This window comes from Stegostoma tigrinum, chromosome 49 (genome assembly GCF_030684315.1).
Source record: "Stegostoma tigrinum isolate sSteTig4 chromosome 49, sSteTig4.hap1, whole genome shotgun sequence".
NCBI lineage: Eukaryota > Metazoa > Chordata > Chondrichthyes > Orectolobiformes > Stegostomatidae > Stegostoma > Stegostoma tigrinum.
In genome coordinates this window covers 1650418-1668052 of record NC_081402.1, presented here as the reverse complement: position 1 = coordinate 1668052, position 17635 = coordinate 1650418, and the positions used below count along the sequence as shown (strand labels likewise).

At 54.8% G+C, this 17635-nt stretch overlaps 1 protein-coding gene across 3 annotated transcripts; it reads right to left on the bottom strand.

Moving 5' to 3' along the window:
* Positions 1-535: 535 nt before the first annotated feature.
* LOC125450037 (FERM domain-containing protein 4B-like) lies at positions 536-16609 on the bottom strand. Of its 3 annotated transcripts, none has more exons than XM_048525982.2 (9): positions 16544-16609; positions 15270-15377; positions 14700-14833; positions 13395-13514; positions 12926-13097; positions 10407-10569; positions 8435-8518; positions 5572-5990; positions 536-1744 (listed from the first exon to the last, which is right to left on the bottom strand). In XM_048525982.2, exons 2-9 carry the CDS (start codon positions 15322-15324, stop codon positions 1620-1622), a joined length of 1272 nt encoding a protein of 423 aa, XP_048381939.2. In that variant the 5' UTR covers positions 15325-15377; positions 16544-16609; the 3' UTR covers positions 536-1619. The 3 variants fall into 3 exon arrangements, with proteins under 3 accessions (XP_048381939.2, XP_048381937.2, XP_048381938.2); XM_048525980.2 differs by having other exon boundaries at positions 537-1744; positions 14700-14836; XM_048525981.2 differs by having other exon boundaries at positions 537-1744; positions 14700-14836; positions 15270-15373; positions 16544-16600.
* Between the last annotated feature and the right edge of the window lie 1026 nt (positions 16610-17635).

The window sequence follows — 17635 nt, the reverse complement described above, 5'->3', positions numbered from 1 at the left end:
CTTGAGTTCTCACAAAGGTTATCCATTAAAATGTACACTACATATACAAGAATTTTAGTTTGAAGAAAGGTGTTACAGTGTATTCCTCTATACAGTATTAATTACAGTAAGTAGTTCATTATCTTCTCCAGCTTTGGACTATGACTAAAGAACTCAGCACAGACCCAGTGGAATAGCCACGTTTAGACAATTTTTGACCTCATTGCTAGTGGCAAATTGTTGGAGTGCGTGGGGTAGGGACCAGGGTGGCACAATGAGCTGGGAAGACAGCTGGGGTGTTGCGGGTAGAGGGTGTGGGGAGATGGAAGAAATGGTTGTGGGGGGGTGGGGGGGGCGTGGCTGCGGGAATGTGAAAGGATGGACTCGGACCAAGTTCTCTGGGGCTGGAAATGACGGTGGTACTTCCAGTCAAGTGCCAAGCAGACAATGCCACCTCACCTCCTAATCATCTGCCACACTGCAGTCTCGGTGTCAACAATGCCCACATTGAGAAGGGGGGGGGGGTGCGGTGTGGTGGGTGGGGGGGTGAGGTCATGGAATGTCGGGGGGGGGGTGGTGTAATTAGCCCTCGTCCCCTCCCATCCCGAGAAGATACCAACTCACTGAGTGCCAGGCGCCCAACCCAAACCCAACCACACTGTAGCAACTGGGGCAGGAGTGTCTCTCTCTCTCTCTCTCTCGCCCACTGCCTTCCCTTACTATTGCATCCCTGGGCCATTCCTCACCCACGGATGGCCAGGACACTATTGCATGTAGTTGCCATCTGCCACCAATGCCCGCATCGGGGTGAGAGAGGACCTGTGCCTGGGACTCAGTGCCACACATGGGAAAGGTGAAACGGTACAGGGATTTGGGACTGGGTGGTGTGTGCAGGAGAATGTGCCCCCAGTGAGTTGGCATTAGAAGCGATCAGTGAAAGTGCCCAGGTGATAATCTGAGAGGGCAAACAAACAGCGCTGAGCAAGGGGGTAAAAGGTGTGGGTGTGGGTGATCACCCAGGACTGGAGAAAGAAATAGGGCAAGAGCAGAAGGGCAGGAGTGGGGTAAGGGCACTCGGGTGGGTTAAAAGGGGACAGGAGCAGGGTGGAGGGGACACAGGTGGGGCGAGGGATGTGGAGGAGGGTGAGAGAGAGCAGGAGAGAGGGGTTTGAGGCAACTGGAGAGGGTAAGGGAACCGGAGCGAGCTAAAGAAGGCAGGAGTGGGGTTAAGAAAAAAGGGGAAAGGGAGTGGGTGCTGGAGAGGGGTCAGAAGTGTGATAAAGGGGGCAGGAGTGGGGTAAGCGGGCAGGAATGGGGTAATGGGTGCTTTAGTGGGAAAAGCGGGGGCAGGAATGGAGCAAAGGGAAAGGAGAGGGGTTAAGGGAACAGGAGCGTGGCAGAATATGGGAGCAGGTATAGAGAAAGTTGGCATGGTACATTTGTGAAGCCTGCATATTTCACACCAAGGTGAAAGCCACAGTAAACTCTAACCCTCCCACACAGAGGGTTAATTTTTCTGTGGCACGAGGGTCTCTGTCTCTCCAATTCCCCTCAAATCCTCCATCGCCCCGTCTCACAACAACAGCTAAGACCGTGCCCATAGCTTCCTCGTCCGAACCCTTGCCTCCTCCACCATCCAGTCAGCAGGGTGGGTCATACCAGCGACCTCGTGTCGTGACCCCAACCTGTTGGGATGTCGATGATCTCCGGCAGGCCCCCCAGTTCGCTTGAGGGGTCACCAATGAATAGCTGGGTCGCGCAGCACCTGGGAAAGGGCAAAGCAAGAGTCAATAGCTGGGGTGGGGCAGATACAGAGGCACAAATAACCCTCCCTCCCCTTCTTTTACCATCTCTGCTATTGTCTGTCATCCTGTGAGGCAACATCCACTTCAGCTACTCCCCTCCTTTTTGTATACGAGTAGAAGATTTTACTGTCTGTTTTTATACCGCTTGCTAGTTATGTGTTATATTCCAACTGCCTCATTGTTCTTTTCCATTTAGTCATCTTTTGCTGGTTTCCAGACCTTTCCCAATGTGTGCTACTATCTTCAAAACATTGTACAATTTTTTTCCCCTCTTTCAAGTTAATCCATTACTGAACTTCCTCAGACTAGCAGTGGATGGTATAACTTTCTCAGGATCGTTCTTTATTCATTCACGGGATGAGGGCATCGCTGGCTATGGCAGCATTTATTGCCCGTCCCTAATTTCCCAGGGGGGCAGGTCAGAGACAACCACATTGCTGTGGGTCTGGAGTCACATGCAGGCCAGGCCAGGCGGCGATGGCAGTTTTCCTTCTCTCAGTGAACCAGATGGGATTCCCTCCCCACCTCCAGCAATCAACAACGGATTCGCCATCATCATTAGATTGTGAATTCCAGATATTTTATGTAATTGTAGTTCCGCCCGGTGCTGCGGCAGGATTGGAACCCGGGTCCCCAGAACATTATCTGGGTGTCCGGATTAACAGTCCAGCTGTTATACCGCTGGGCCATTGCCTTGCCTTTGCTCTGGTTAGCAATAGACTAGCCAGATGCAACAGCTCAGACACTCTTAGTCGTAATTAAAACGCTCCAAAATTACAAACCAATTTAAATCTCCCCTTTGTCGTGGCCAGATGCTGCAAACTCCTTCACCGCTGAGTTGCAAAAGTCTCTGGGATCATCCTGAGCTGCAACCCGGAGGTGCTGAGACCCAAGTTGTTCACAATATACGTCTTGAGGCGTGTCCAGCGAATGAAGGATTATTTACGGATTAGGAATGCAAATAAATCAAGGCCGGGGTGAGGAGAGTGAATGCAGTGTGGACAAAAATAGGTGAGCAGCAAGTTGACAATTGAAATATTTTGTGGGAAAATTTGAGGCCGCACACTTTGGCAGGAAGATGAAGTGTCGGGGGCGGGGGTGAGGTGAATGGTATTTAAGTGGCAAAAGACAACAAAACAGAGAGATTTGCGACTCCCCGTGTGCAATAAAAGGTGATGCAAAACAATGCCCTGTAGTGTTTGGGGCTGTGCAGGCTAGGTGGGTTAGCTGTGGGTAAACACAGGGATAGGGAGGGATGCTCTTTCGAGGGTGGCCACGATGGGCTGAATGACCTTCAGGTGAACTGCAGGGATTCTATGATCACCAATCTCTGCCATTGTCAACCATCCCATGCTGGTAGCTTTCCCGATTACTTGCTCTAACTTAGTACTAAGCTTCAGCGATTTACATACGAGGACACCAGGAACGGTCTGTATCTCAGAGCTCTGTAACATCTCAGCATTTCGCGTAATTCCACACATTATCCTCCATTTACCCACTCGCTGAACCTATCTAAGTCCCCTATGTCCTCTTCAGAACTCTGCATCACTGCTGCACTACTCAGAGCTATAGAGCTATGCAACACAGAAACAGACCCTTTGGTCTAACCAGTCCATAGAATCCCCTACAGTACAGAAACAGGCCCTTCAGCCCAACAATTCCACACCAACCTATCCCCCTATAACCCACCTAATCTACACAACCCTGACCCCTACAGGCAATTTAGCATGGCCAATCCACCTAGCCTTTGGACCGTGGGAGGAAACTGGAGCGCCCGTAGGGAAACCCACGCAGACACGGAGAGAATGTGCAAACTCTGCACAGACAAGGGTGGAATTGAACCCAGGACCGTGGCGCTGTGAAGCAGCAGTGGCTAACTAATTAGCCAGAACCGTAATCCCAAACTAAACCAGCCCCACCGCCCTGCTCTTGGCCCATATCTCTCCGAACATTTCGTATTCATGTACTTATTCACATGGTGGATACCTCCATGGCGATATCCACCACTTCCTCTGGAGGTTCATTCCACACACAAACCGTGCTCTGTGCTTAAAAAACAAAATTGCCCCTCCTACGCTCCAGTGAGAAAAGTCCCAGCCTCTCCAGCCCATTTCCATAACTGAAACGCTCCAGACCATGCGAATCTCTCCCGAACCCTCTCCAGTTTAATAATACCCTTCCTATAATGGGGAGGGGGGGGGGGGGACCAGAGCTGGGACACAGTGCTCCACAAGAGGCCCCCACCAACGTCCCTGTACAACCTCAACGTGACATCCCCAGCTCCTACACTCAAAGGGTCTGAGCGATGAAGGCCAGCGCGCCAAACGCCCCCTTCTCCACCCTGTCTACCTGTGACGCCAACTTCAAAGGGTTATGTCCCTGAGCCACCCCTCCCAGGTCTCCGTGTTCTACAATACCATCCCAAGGCCCTACCTTTCATTATATAAGCCCTGCCCCTTGTTTGTTTTACCAAAGTGCAACACTTCACAAATTAAACCAGAAGATGTGCAGGCTAGGTGGGTTGGCCCTGCTAAATTGCCCCAAGTGTTCGGGGGTGTGGACATTAGATGGGTTATTGGGGGGGAGGAATGCTTGGAGGGTTGGTGTGGATTTGTTGGGCCGAAGGGCCTGCTTCCACACTGTAGGCACTCTATGATAAACTCCATCTGCCACTCCTTGGCCCATTGAAGAAGATTTTGTTTTGTAATCTCAGATGACCTTTCTCAGTGTCCAACACACCACCAAATGTGGAGGACACCGGAGGCTAGACCGATGAAGCTAGAACTGCGCCCCCCCCCCCCCCCCCCCCAACCTCGAGAGAAGAAACCAAAGAGGAGATTTTATAAATCATGAGTGGGCCTAGACACGGAAGAGAGGGACAAACTTCCTTGCTCATATAAGGAGAAAGAACGAAAGGGGGGTTGGATTTAAATTGAAGTACAAATGAAGCTAAGGTGTTGTGAGGAAGAAGTCTTTTCACATACACAGAGTAGTTAGGTTATGGAATGCATTGGGTGTAGGTTCATTGAGGCATTTCTGGAGGGCCATTGGATGGTTATTGGGATAGACGCAGTACTCAAGAAACTTGGGAAAAGGGCATGAGGTAATAAAACCCGAGGACAAAGGGGAATCAGTGGGCCAAATGGCCTCCCCTTCAACACAACAGATACCCTGATTCGGTACGTGACTATTCAGTCAGCTTGCCCCACTCCGTGTAACCCCCTAGAGTTCCCAGTCTCTCTATCGCCATCTTAATCCCCTCGATTGGGTCAAGTCCCCCCCAATCTCCTATACCTCCCCGAGGGTGTTGGGACCAGCATTTGGAATTTAATCATTTCTGACCCTGACGACGTTTGGGGACAGTGGAAGTGAAGGAGCCATTGCAAAAGGATACAGGAGAGAGTGCAGAGAGATTAGGGCGGCACGGTGGCTCAGTGGTTAGTACTGCTGCCTCACAGCGCCAAGGGCCCGGGTTCGATTCCACCTGGGTGGGATTGGCCGTGCTAAATTGTCCTGTAGTGCCCAGGGATGTGCAGGTTAGGGTGGAATGCTGGGTTGCATGGATAAGGGGTGTCTGGGTGAGATGGTCTTTGGAGGGTCGGGATGGACTGAATGACCTGCTTCCATACTGCAGTATAGTGAGAGGAGGTTGCAGGGGGATAAAGGAGAGGTTGTGAGAGAGATAAAGCCAGAGAGACAGGAGAGCACACAGAGAGATTGGCAGCGGACAGAAGAGATGGCAGACAGCCAGGCCATTCAGCCCAGGGATCATGCTTTCGGCCCTTACCTGTGCCATGCAACCCAGGATGGTCTGAACCCAGGGTGACATGCTCCTGCTGGTGCCCGTACACGGCTGCCCGCATGTACCAGGCCCGCAGCCCCTCCAGCGCCAGCGCCCTGTGGACGTCCCGGTCGACCGGCTTGCCAGACCCCCTACGGTGGGCGCTGACCGCCTTGGAGCCCAGCATCGGCTTGCGCCCGGGATCATGCCCGCAAGCCGGCTGGGTCCCGGGGCAGCCGGACAGGCCGGTGCCCCCCAGTGAGCGGCGGCCGGGGCGGGTGAAGGCAGCGCCATCACTCAGTGTCTCCGAACTGCCGCTGCGCCGGGAGCTGTGGCGGAAAGCCTGCCGCTCGCTGCCCGCGTCACTCGATACCTCGACCCGCGAGGATATGGCGTCCGGGAAACGTGGTACTGAGCTCAGATACCTGCATGGGGGTGGGGCGGGGGCGACAGAGGAACACGGTAAAGGGTGCGATATAGATAGGACAAAGAGAGAGGGAAATACAAAACATCACAGAACGACGTAAAGAGAGAATCTGAGGAGATAGAGGGATAAGCAGAATTGTAGAAAGGAGAGAGAGGTAACCAATTTGTGGAATGGAGTGAGAGAGACAGACAGACAAAGAGATAAGCAGAATTGTAGATCGGGGTGGGGGGGGAGAGAGGGCGTGGGGGGGGGGCACAGAATGATAAGCAGAATTGTAGAAAGGAGGGAGAGAGAGAGAGAGAGAGAGAGAGGGACAGAGAACATAGAACAGAACAGTAAGCAGAGTACAGGCCCTTCAGCCCACAATGTTGTGCCGACCCATTATCCTACGCTAAGATCAAACGAGCCTGCAAACCCTACATTTTACTACCATCCATGTGCCTATCCAAGACACATTTAAATGCCCCTATCACCACTGGCAGCGCATTCCATGCATCCACCACTCTCTGTCTGTGAAGAACCTACCTCTGACATAGAACATAGAACAGTACAGCACAGAACAGGCCCTTCAGCCCACGATGTTGTGCCGACATCTCCTCGATATCTTCCTCTATAACCTTAAAATTGTACCGAGATAAGCAGTATTGTAGATAGGAGAGAGAGAGAGAGGGAGGGAGAGAGAGAGGGAGGGAGAGAGAGAGGGAGGGAGAGAGAGAGAAGCAGAATTGTGGATAGGAGAGAGAGGGACAGAGAGATAAGCAGAATTGTAGATAGGAGAGAGAGGGACAGAGAGAGAAGCAGAATTGTGGATAGGAGAGAGAGGGACAGAGAGATAAGCAGAATTGTAGATAGGAGAGAGAGAGAGGGAGAGAGAGGGGTAGGGACAGAGAGATAAGCAGTATTGCAGATTGGAGAGAGAGAGAGAATTGAAGTTAGAGACACGAAAGGACAGACAGTGACAGAGAGACAGGTAAAGATGGAGAGAGAGCGACAAAGGTACATATGGGCGGGGAGAGAATCATAGATAGAAAGAGAGAGGGCTACAGAGACACAGACAGACAGAGTGAGGGAGAAAGACAGAGAGAGAGAGACACACAGAGACGGGGGACAGACAGGGAGCACAGACGTAGCAGTGGAGAGAGATGGATATGTAGACTGACAGAGGTGGAGACAGATATAATGAGACAAGTAACAAAAAGAGTGATAAGTTGAAGGGAAGTAGAGAAAACTGGAGGTAGAAATAGGAGAGAATTCTCTGTCTGATTCCCTGTCCTCCTCTCCTTCTGTCTGTATATCTCCGCCTCTCTGTCTCTCACTCACACTCTCATTCCCTGTCCCCTGTTCCGCTCTGCATCTCTCTCTGTTTGTCTCCATTTCTATCCCCCTCTCTTTTTCTCTCTCCCTCTCCCCATCCCTTTTCTCCTCTTCTCTCCCTGTCACTGGTTCTTGCGCGCTCTCTCTGCCCCTCCTTTTCTATCCCCAGTTTGAGTAAAACCCACGCTGTGGTGGGAGAGACAGTCCTGGGGTTGTGATTAAGCATTTTATTTGCACTTCGCCTCTTTCTGTCTCTTGCTTTCTGAAGAAGGGTCTAGGCCCGAAACGTCAGCCTTCCTGCTCCTCTGATGCTGCGTTCATCCAGCCCCACACTCTTGTTATCTCAGATTCTCCAGCATCTGCAGTTCCTACTATCTCCTGGTTCTCTGGTGTTGGCTTTCCCAAGGTTTGCCGTCGAGTTCAAAATACACTCTGTGGCAGCAAGCTGGCATACAGTCCTGAGAGAGGGGCTGGGAGATGGGTTCATGTATTGTGAGGGGAGAGCGTCACTGTTTACTTTACCTCCCAAATCCTGTCCCGTCACAGTGATGCCTTCCATGGTGCATCAGCCCAGCAATTGAAAGAGGCTTGGTTTTCCAGTACTTGGAAGGGGCAAGATGGGGTCGGTGTTTGTGAGCAATGATCCCCCCCCCTTGCGACCTCTGCCCCCGAATCTCTGCACATCACCCCATCTCTCTCTCTCTCCCCCCACCCCACCCTTAATCTCTGACGCTGTCTCTACAGTCTTCCCGATTTCTCATCTGTAACTCGCTATCTGTGTCCCTTTTTCTATCTCTCCTCCTCTCCCCGACCCGCCGACAGCGCCCTGCTCCCTCGGCGCCGACCCTCCGACAGCGCCCTGCTCCCTCGGCGCTGACCCTCCGACAATGTCTCTGTCTCTCTCTCTCTCAAACTCTTTCTTTCTCCCTTCAACCGTTGCTCCCCCCCCTTTCCCAATGCCATCACTCTCACCTGTCTCTTTTCTTGCCCCATCAGCTCCCGTTAGGCCCGTTACCCCTCCCCAATCTGACCCTGAGAGCAGTCAGCGGGTACATTCCATTGCCACCACCCCCCACCCCAGTCAGTGCACCGTCAGTCCCTCCCACATGGCGGGAGACCAGCTCTCACCTGTACTGCCCGGACCTGTCCCTGTAAATGATGGGTGAAGATGGCACACTCCTTTCCATCCCAGACATGCTTCTCTGTAGCAACCTGCAAACACACAGGGAGAGAGTGTGGGAGTCAAGCCTATGTGCACTCACCATCGCAGAGTCTCCTCCGGGCCGCCTCGGGTGGGCAAGGCGTCCGAGGAAGTTCCCGGTTTTCCTCGCTCCCCTCGGCGCTGACCCTCTGACACCGTGCCGCTCCCTCACCCTCCGACGGCGCCCCGCTCCCCTTGGCGCCGACCCTCCGACGGCGCCCCGCTCCCCTCGGCGCCGACCCTCCGACAGTGCGGCACTCCTGCGTAATGCAGGGCACCAGGATAATGGTTGGATTTAGTTGTGGAATGGAGTCCAGAGAGGGTAACTGACTATGGAGAAGCGTAGCCTAGGGGTTTGTCTTGGTGGGAGATTGAGGGAGAGGTAGGTTTTAGGGAGAGGCTGCAGACGTTTTCTTTAAGCTGAAGCATAGGAGATTATGGGGAGACCTTAAGATGTTTCATTAAATCAGGAGAGGCATGGATAGTGCGAGCAGTCATGCTCTTTCCCTGATGGAGCCTTCACAGAGCTAGGGGGGCATAAGTTGAAGGTGAGAGGCGAAAGATTTAAAAGGGACCTGAGGGGCAACATTTTCACACAGAGGGTGGTGCGTTAAAGGAGATGAAAAGTATGTGGTGAGTGTGGGTAGTTGCAACATTATAAAGACATTTGGACAGATGCTTGACTTTGAAAGGTTTGGAGGGACTAGTTCAGTCGGGAAACCTGGCCGGCATGGACAATTTGGACCCAAGGGCCTCATTTCTGTGCTGCAGAACTCTGCAACGGGGTTTCGAGCGGGGCTGGCGAGAGAGAGGGGGCGAGAGAGAGAAAGAGAAATGTGTCTTGGGAGAGAGGGGCCTGGTCTTGTGAGGGGTGGGGGGGTGGGCAGTGTGTGGATTGGGGGGGGAGTGGGCAGTGTGTGGATTGGGGGGGGTGGGCAGTGTGTGGATTGGGGGGGGCTGGGCAGTGTGTGGATTGGGGGGGGGGTGGGCAGTGTGTGGATTGGGGGGGGGTGGGCAGTGTGTGGATTTGGGGGGTGGGCAGTGTGTGGATTGGGGGGGGTGGGCAGTGTGTGGATTGGGGGGGGTGGGCAGTGTGTGGATTGGGGGGGGAGTGGGCAGTGTGTGGATTGGGGGGGGTGGGCAGTGTGTGGATTGGGGGGGGGTGGGCAGTGTGTGGATTGGGGGGGGTGGGCAGTGTGTGGATTGGGGGGGGGTGGGCAGTGTGTGGATTGGGACATGGAGAAACGGGCAACTGAGATGCAGACGATGGACCGATGGGAGGGAGAAACTACGGTGCCTGGAGGAAGTTGGAGAGGATCCAGCAGAAGGATACCCAAGATGGAATTTCCCGGGAAATTTTCCCAGGGAATCTCCCCATCGAAGGGGACGGCGATGGCCTAGCGGTGTTATCACTGCTCTGTTAATGTAGGGACACCCCGACATCGTTCTGGGGACTTGGGTTCGAATCCCAACCAGGGCAGATGGTGGAATTTGGCTGGAATAAGATTAAGAGTCTCATAGTGGCCATGAATCTATTGTCGATCGTTGGGGGTCGGGGTGGGGGGTGGGGGGGGAAGTCCCACCTGGTTCACTGATGTCCTCTCGGGAAGGATACTGCCATCCTTACCCGGTCTGGCCTACACGTGACTCCAGGGCCACAGCTGACTCTTAGCTGCGCTCTGGGGCAATTAGGGAATGGCAATAAATGGTGGCCTGGCCCAATGAATCCCTCGCCCCATGAATGAATAGAGGCTTAAGTAGTAATGTGGAGCCAGGCCATTCGGTGCCCTCCCCCACATTATCGACTCGGAGCTGGCACCACCCTCACTTTGGTGAACACCCGTCCTTGGCGTTTTGAAGGCACGCGTGACATGCCATCTGCCTGGAGCGCCACTCTACCTGGCAGGGTTGGCGTAGGACCTGCGGCGCCCCCTCGCCTGGCAGTAGACGTCTGGTGGCAGCAGCGTCCAGCCTTGGCTCCAGCCCAGGGCCTGCCCGCTTCCGCCAGTGTCACGGGTACAGGGCACCGTCGGTCGGTCAGCGCACGGCGTGGCCGTGAAGTCTGGGGTGGGCAAGAGGAGACCATCAGAGGACCAGGCTGCTCTGCCCATCGAGTCAGATCCTTCATTTGACAGGGGATGGACCTGCTCACCCTCAACTCCCCCACTCTCCCACCTTCTCCCCCCTTGCGTTCCTCCCACCACCAACCCCCCACCAAAAATCTTAGCCCTGCAAAATACCTTAATAACCCAGCCTTCCCTGCCCCCGACCCCCTCCGCCTCTCCAGTCCTCTCAGGCAGAAGAAATTCCTCCTCATCTCTTGTCTGTCAATGCTCTGGTCCCAGGGTCACCCTCAACAGAGGAAGCTACATCTCCACATCTCCCCTGTCAAGTCTTCCCTCTCCAACTAGGAATCTAGACTGGCCATTGATTTCAGAAAGAAATCAACGTCCCCAGCTATATCGAAGCAACGGACTTTGAGAGGGGGAAGTGTCAACTCGCTAGGAACCAGGATAATGGACAGCCTGGCCTGACCTTCCCACGTAGATGCGATCATCGAAAAAGGCACAACAAATCCTCTTCTTCAGAATCTGAGACAACACGGTGTAGAGCTGGATGAATGCAGCAGGCCGAGGAGCAGGAAGGCTGATGTATTGGGCCTAGGCCCTTCTTCAGTAAGTGTGAACCCCCGCACTCACAGCATGCCGCTACTAGCCTGCGGAGTGAACCTCTCTAACCTCAAACAACGGGGATCTTGCTCATGCTGATCTTCCTCCTATGCACCCCCTGCGATCTGTATCTCTCTGTTCGCTGATAATCTGCCTGCCCCTGCTGGCAAAACAAGGCTTTTCACTGTACTGAGGTACGCAAGACTCACATCAGATCAAATCACGAGACAATCCCACCGTCCCCGGCTCCAGCCGAGCGAACCTTCCCTTTTAACTTTCCTCAGGTAAAACCGTCCATGGTATCCCAACAGTGGTCCAACTAGTACCCGATATAGTTTCGTCAACTTTTCCCCTTGCTTTGTGCCTCATTCCTTTCGAAGTGAGTGCTGATGGGCCATTTCCCTTCCTCAGTACTGACTGGACCTTGGTGCCAAAAGGAATTTGGGATGAAATCGGCATTGTTCTCGGCAGGCAGAGACCAGAGAAAGTTCCCTACGCATGCACCGCTGATCCATCCTCTGTTACATTGCATCCCGGTCTCAGCTCACTGGCTACTGAAACCCCCTTTCCCAGGTCCTTGTGACCTGCTCAGCCCAAGTGCATCTCCTGATGCTGCGGCCTGAGCCTCCCCACAGCCAGGAGGTCACATCATACTCTCATTATTCTCTCTGACTGTCGCCAGGTCTGGCATCGTTCCCTATCTCCATCAGATCCTCTGCTCCCCCCAACACCCCCCCCCCCCCCCCCGCACCCCCTCCCTATCTCCATTAAATCCTCCGGCCCCCTACAACCCCTCCCTATCTCCAGATCCTCCAGCCCCCTACACCCTGTCCTTATCTCCGTCACCTCCTCTAGCCCCCTACACCTCCCATCCCTATCTCTGTCACCTCCTGCAGCCCCCTAAACCCCTTCTTTAGCTCCGTCACTTCCTCCAGCCCCTGCACCACCTGCCTATCTCTGTAACGGTCCTCGAAACTGACAACAGTCACTATCTCTAACAGATCACAGAACAGTACCCAAACTCATCACTCCTCCAATTCTTGGCCCATAAATATTCCTGATACTTCCTACACTCCCATTGGCTGCTGTCCCTTCCTGTCACTCAGTAACCCCTCTCCCCCACCCCCTACGGCCCTGTGTTACTGACTGTATCCCTACTGATGTTAATCCCTCTCCCTCACACTGTCACTCAGTAACCCCTCTCCCCCCCAGCGCCCTGTGTTACTGACTGTATCCCTACTGATGTTAATCCCTCTCCCTCACACTGTCACTCAGTAACCCCTCTCCCCCCCAGCGCCCTGTGTTACTGACTGTATCCCTACTGATGTTAATCCCTCTCCCTCACACTGTCACTCAGCAACCCCTCTCCCCCCCCAGCGCCCTGTGTTACTGACTGTATCCCTACTGATGTTAATCCCTCTCCCTCACACTGTCACTCAGTAACCCCTCTCCCCTCAGCGCCCTGTGTTACTGACTGTATCCCTACTGATGTTAATCCCTACTGATGTTAATCCCTCTCCCTCACACTGTCACTCAGTAACCCCTCTCCCCCCCAGCGCCCTGTGTTACTGACTGTATCCCTACTGATGTTAATCCCTCTCCCTCACACTGTCACTCAGTAACCCCTCTCCCCCCCAGCGCCCTGTGTTACTGACTGTATCCCTACTGATGTTAATCCCTCTCCCTCACTCTGTCACGCAGTAACCCCTCTCCCCCCAGGGCCCTGTGTTCTGGCTGTGGTACAGGTACCATGTGGGTAGATCGTTGCTCTCTGAGTCTCGTTCTTCGTGTTGTCGTTCAGTGCCCAGCGATGGTACCCGTGACTCCGCCTCGCTGGCTCCCCTTCTGGGAATTCTGCCCTGACGCTCAGCCCCTGATTGGCAGTGGCAAACCGGTGCTCCAGATTCATGAGCCGAGCATCCTTGAGGTGAGACAGACCCAGAAACACTGAAGTGAAGCATTATTGCAAACAGCGTCCCCTCCCCACCATCATCCTGACCTGCCAGGAAGCAGGAGTAATGCCTGTGTTTGATTCCAGTCTGTAACCCCCTCCCGGGGTATCTGTTATTCTGCATATAAACCCCCCCGAACCCCCTCAATCTGATTGCAGTCTGTAACTCCCTCCCGGGATATCTGTTATTCCGTAAATAAACCCCCACCCCGAACCCCCCCATCAGATTCCAGTCTGTAACTCCCTCCCTGGGGATCTGTTACTTACCTCTTCCAAATTTATGGTGGGAGCTGTTAACCTCTTCGCGAATCCCGCCCTGCGCACCACAAGGGGGGGCACTTCGCCAGGTGCCAGCGGGTAGTCTGGGGGCAACATTCCCGTCAGTTCCTGGTGCGAAGGAAGGACGGATTAATCCAGCATTCTGTTCCGGAAATTTAGGAGCAAAAGCACGCGTCGCTGCGGATCATTTAATGTAAGCTCTGGGAATAGGAATGAGTGAGGAGCGCAAACAGCGGAAATTCTCAAAACATAGAACGGGCACAGCACAGGAACGGGCCCTTCGGCCCGCGATGTTGTGTCAAACACGACACCTAATTAAACTAATCGCCCCGGCCCCTCTCCCTCCATACCGTGCATATTCATTTGCTTATCGAAAAGCCTCTTAAATGGCCCTATGGTGTTTGCTTCCCCTTCTGTGTACAAAACTTGCCCCTCACATCTCCGTTGAGCCTTCCCCTACTCTCACCTTGAAGGCATGCCCCCCGCGTATCAGACATTTCGACTCTGGGGAGAAGGATTCAGACCGTCAACCCTATTTACGCATCTCATCATTATACAGACTTCTACTGAGTCTCCTTTTGGCCTACCTGCTCCAGAGAAAACCACCTGAGTTTTTTTTTTTCCAGCCTCTCCTCCTCGCTCATACCCTCTAACCCCTGCTAAATCTCCTCGCACCCTCCCCAAAGCGTCCTTCCTGTAATGTGATGACCAGGATTGAACGCAGCACTCAACATTTGGCCTAAAGCCTTATAAAGTTGCAACAGCACGTCCTGACTCAGTTCCCTGACCAATAAAAGCAAGCATGCCATATGCTTTCTTTGCTGCCCTATCTACTTGTGTGTCCAGTTTCAGGGAGCTATGGACTTGAACCCCAGGATCCTTCTGTATATCAATGCTGTTCAGGCTCCTGCCATTAACTGTATAGTTTTCCTTCATGTTTGAATCGCCCAAAGTGCAGCACCTCCCACGTCCCCAGATTAAACCACGTGTGCCATTTCCCCGCACATGCCTGCCAGTGATCTCCATCCCGCTGTATCCTTTGACAACATGCTACGCCATCCATAACTCCACCCGATCCTTTTATCGGCTGCAAACTTACTGACCCACCCATCTCCATTTTCATCCAAGTCATTTATGTGTAAATCACTTCAGGGAGTCAAGCCCAATATCCATCACATGCCGCAGACAAGCGCCGAGGGAGCGGGCGCCGCCGGAGGGGTCAGCGCCGAGGGAGCGGGCGCTGCCGGAGGGTCAGCGCCGAGGGAGCGGGTATGATGGGACCCCCTCACTCACAGCTTCCCGCAAGCAGAGCTCCCTCAGCTCCAACGTCTTCCTCCTCAGTGTCTCCTCCATTGCCTGCTGTTGCTCAGCCAACTCCCTTATCCTCTCAGTCTTCATCTTCACTGCTTTTGTATAGCGCCGGCAACCTGCTGAACAAGGACAGGCCCACTGTCAACACTGCCTGAGGGGCACCATCTTACCTGCTGCTTCAGTCCGGCCCACTGTGCTCTATCACAGACTGGGCCGGACCGGTCCACACCACCCCACCCCCGCTCCCCACCGACAAACCAGCCCGGTCCGCTCCCGCCCAGACCGGACCGGTCCGCTCTTGCTCCCGTCCAGACTGGTCCGCGCCCACCTCCCGCCCAGACCGAACCGGTCCGCTCTTGCTCCCGTCCAGACTGGTCCGCGCCCACTCCCGCCCCCGTCCAGACTGGTCCGCACCCACTCCCCGCCCAGACCGGACCGGACCGGACCAGTCCCCGCTCCCGCCCAGCCCAGCCCAGTCCACTCCGGCCAGTCTGCCACCCCACCACTACAGTCCTGGACGTCCCCCCCCACCCACCCCCAGACTTCACTCACTGCTCGAGCCGACGTTGCCGGTCGCCATTGTCATCAGGGAACCTTTGACCTCCATGTCCCCTCTCGGGAGGGGTCGGGTTGTGGGGGGAGTCACCGTGTTTATCCTTCCTGGCAAAAAGACAGGTTTGTAACCATCCGAGCAGAAACCGAAGCATCCCGGTATGGATCCTATTTATTACTGTCATACGTGCCTCGCAACAGTGAGAAGTGTTGTTTTGCATGGGGTACAGGGAGATCATTCCCCACAAGGGTAATAGAACAGAGCAAGGAACACAGTGTTATGCTGAGGAAAAGGTGCACAACCAGCAGGATCAGTGCTAAATTTAACATTTGAGGGGTCCTTCCAGCTGGGGAGGAAGCTGTTCTTCAATCTGATGGTGTGGGTCTTTAAACTTCTGTATCTCTTGCCTGATGGAAGGGGTTATAACCTGGGGGTCGGGGGGGAATCTTCGATGTGTTTCCAGGCAAATCTGCAGCTGTATGAATGTGGGCTCCCTGTCGTGTAAAACATGGCTAACAGTCTGTATGCATGCGCTGAATTTCCCTAGCCTCCTGAGGATGCATTGGCTGTGGAAGTCATGGTGTGAAAGGGTTAGAAGGGGCGGAATACTTTCTTAAAAAGTGCAGCCAGTAAAACATTTTTAAGCCAGCCTATTGAAGACTCTGCAAAAGAGGAGACAGTCCTGGAATTAGGTTCAGGTAACTGAGCAAGTCGGGGGGTCGGGGGGTCGGGGGGGGGCGCGGGTACTGATGTGTGAATAGCGATCAGAACTGTGTTAGATTCTTCGGGATAGTGAAGGAAAAGGGCGCGGCTCAGCCTGAACTCTGATGGTTTTCGGCGAATCTGTCAGATTCTGTCAGTGGGACGAGAGAGAGCGAGAGAGCGACGATGGTCAACAGGCTCCGGGCAACACCCACAAATCTAGCGAACCCTGACCATCCAGGGGAACACAGCATGGAATTCGCTGTCCCTGTCCCTGGGAGTGTTTAAATGGGGACAGTGTAGAGGGAGCTTTACTCTGTATCTAACCCCGTAGTGTCCATGTGCTGGGAGTGTTTGATGGGGGACAGTGTAGAGGGGGCTTTACTCTGTATCTAACCTCATGCTGTCGCTGTCCCTGTCCCTGGGAGTGTTCAAATGGTGGGGGGGGGGGGGGGGGGGGTTTTGGGGGACAGTGTAGAGGAAGCTTTACTCTGTACCTAACCCCATGCTGTCGCTGTCGCTGTCCCTGGGAGTGTTCGATGGGTTTGGTTTAGGGGCGTCTTGAACTTACGATTTCAGCCGCGAGACATTGTCCTGGGATACACCGAGGGGGAAGTCAGTTCAGTGCCTCACAAACCCTTGGAGAGACGATGGAATGTTCCGGAATGGAGACTCAAAGTGATGATACTTGACACTGAAAACAGGGAAACAGGGCGACAGGTGAGTGAAATGGGCCGGATTGGGTCAAAAATCATCGCTCAATGGCTCAGTGATGGAGTCAATATTCTCATTTCAACTGTATCCCGCTCCGGCCCCCGACACCCCGTCCCTGCCCCTTGCCCCTTGCCCCCCGCTCCGGCCCTCGACACCCCGTCCTTGCCCCTTGCCGCCCGCTCCGGCCCCCTACACACCCTCCCTGTCCCCCCCTACACCCCCTCCCTGTTCCCCCCTACACCTCCTCCCTATCCCTGTCCCCCCCATCCCCCTACACCCACTCCCTGTCCCTGTCCCCCCCATCCCCCTACACCCCCTCCCCGTCCCTGTCCCTGTCCCCCCCATCCCCCTACACCCCCTCCCCGTCCCTGTCCCCCCCCATCCCCCACACCCCCTCCCTGACCCTGTCCCTGTTCCCCCCCATCCCCCTACACGCCCTCCCTGTCCAAGTCCCCCCAATTCCCCTACACCCCCTCCCTGTCCCCCCCATCCCCCTACACCCACTCCCTGTCCCTGTCCCCCCCCATCCCCCTACACCTCCTCCCTGTCCCTGTACCCCCCCTCCCCCTACACCTCCTCCCTGTCCCTGTACCCCCCAAACCCCCTACACCTCCTCCCTGTCCCCCCCCCAGTCCCCTCCCTGTCCCTGTCCACCCCCAGCCCCCTCCCTGTCCCTGTCCCCCGCTCCGCCCCCTCCCTGTCCCTGTCCCTTTCCCCCGCTCCATCCCCCTACGCCCCCTCCCTGTCCCTGTCCCTTTCCCCCGCTCCATTCCCCTACGCCCCCTCCCTGTCCCTGTCCCTTTCCCCCGCTCCATCCCCCTACGCCCCCTCCCTGTCCCTGTCCAAGTCCCCCCCATTCCCCTACACCCCCTCCCTGTCCCTGTCCCCCCCATCCCCCTACACCCCCTCCCTGTCCCTGTCCCCGCCATCCCCCTACACCTCCTCCCTG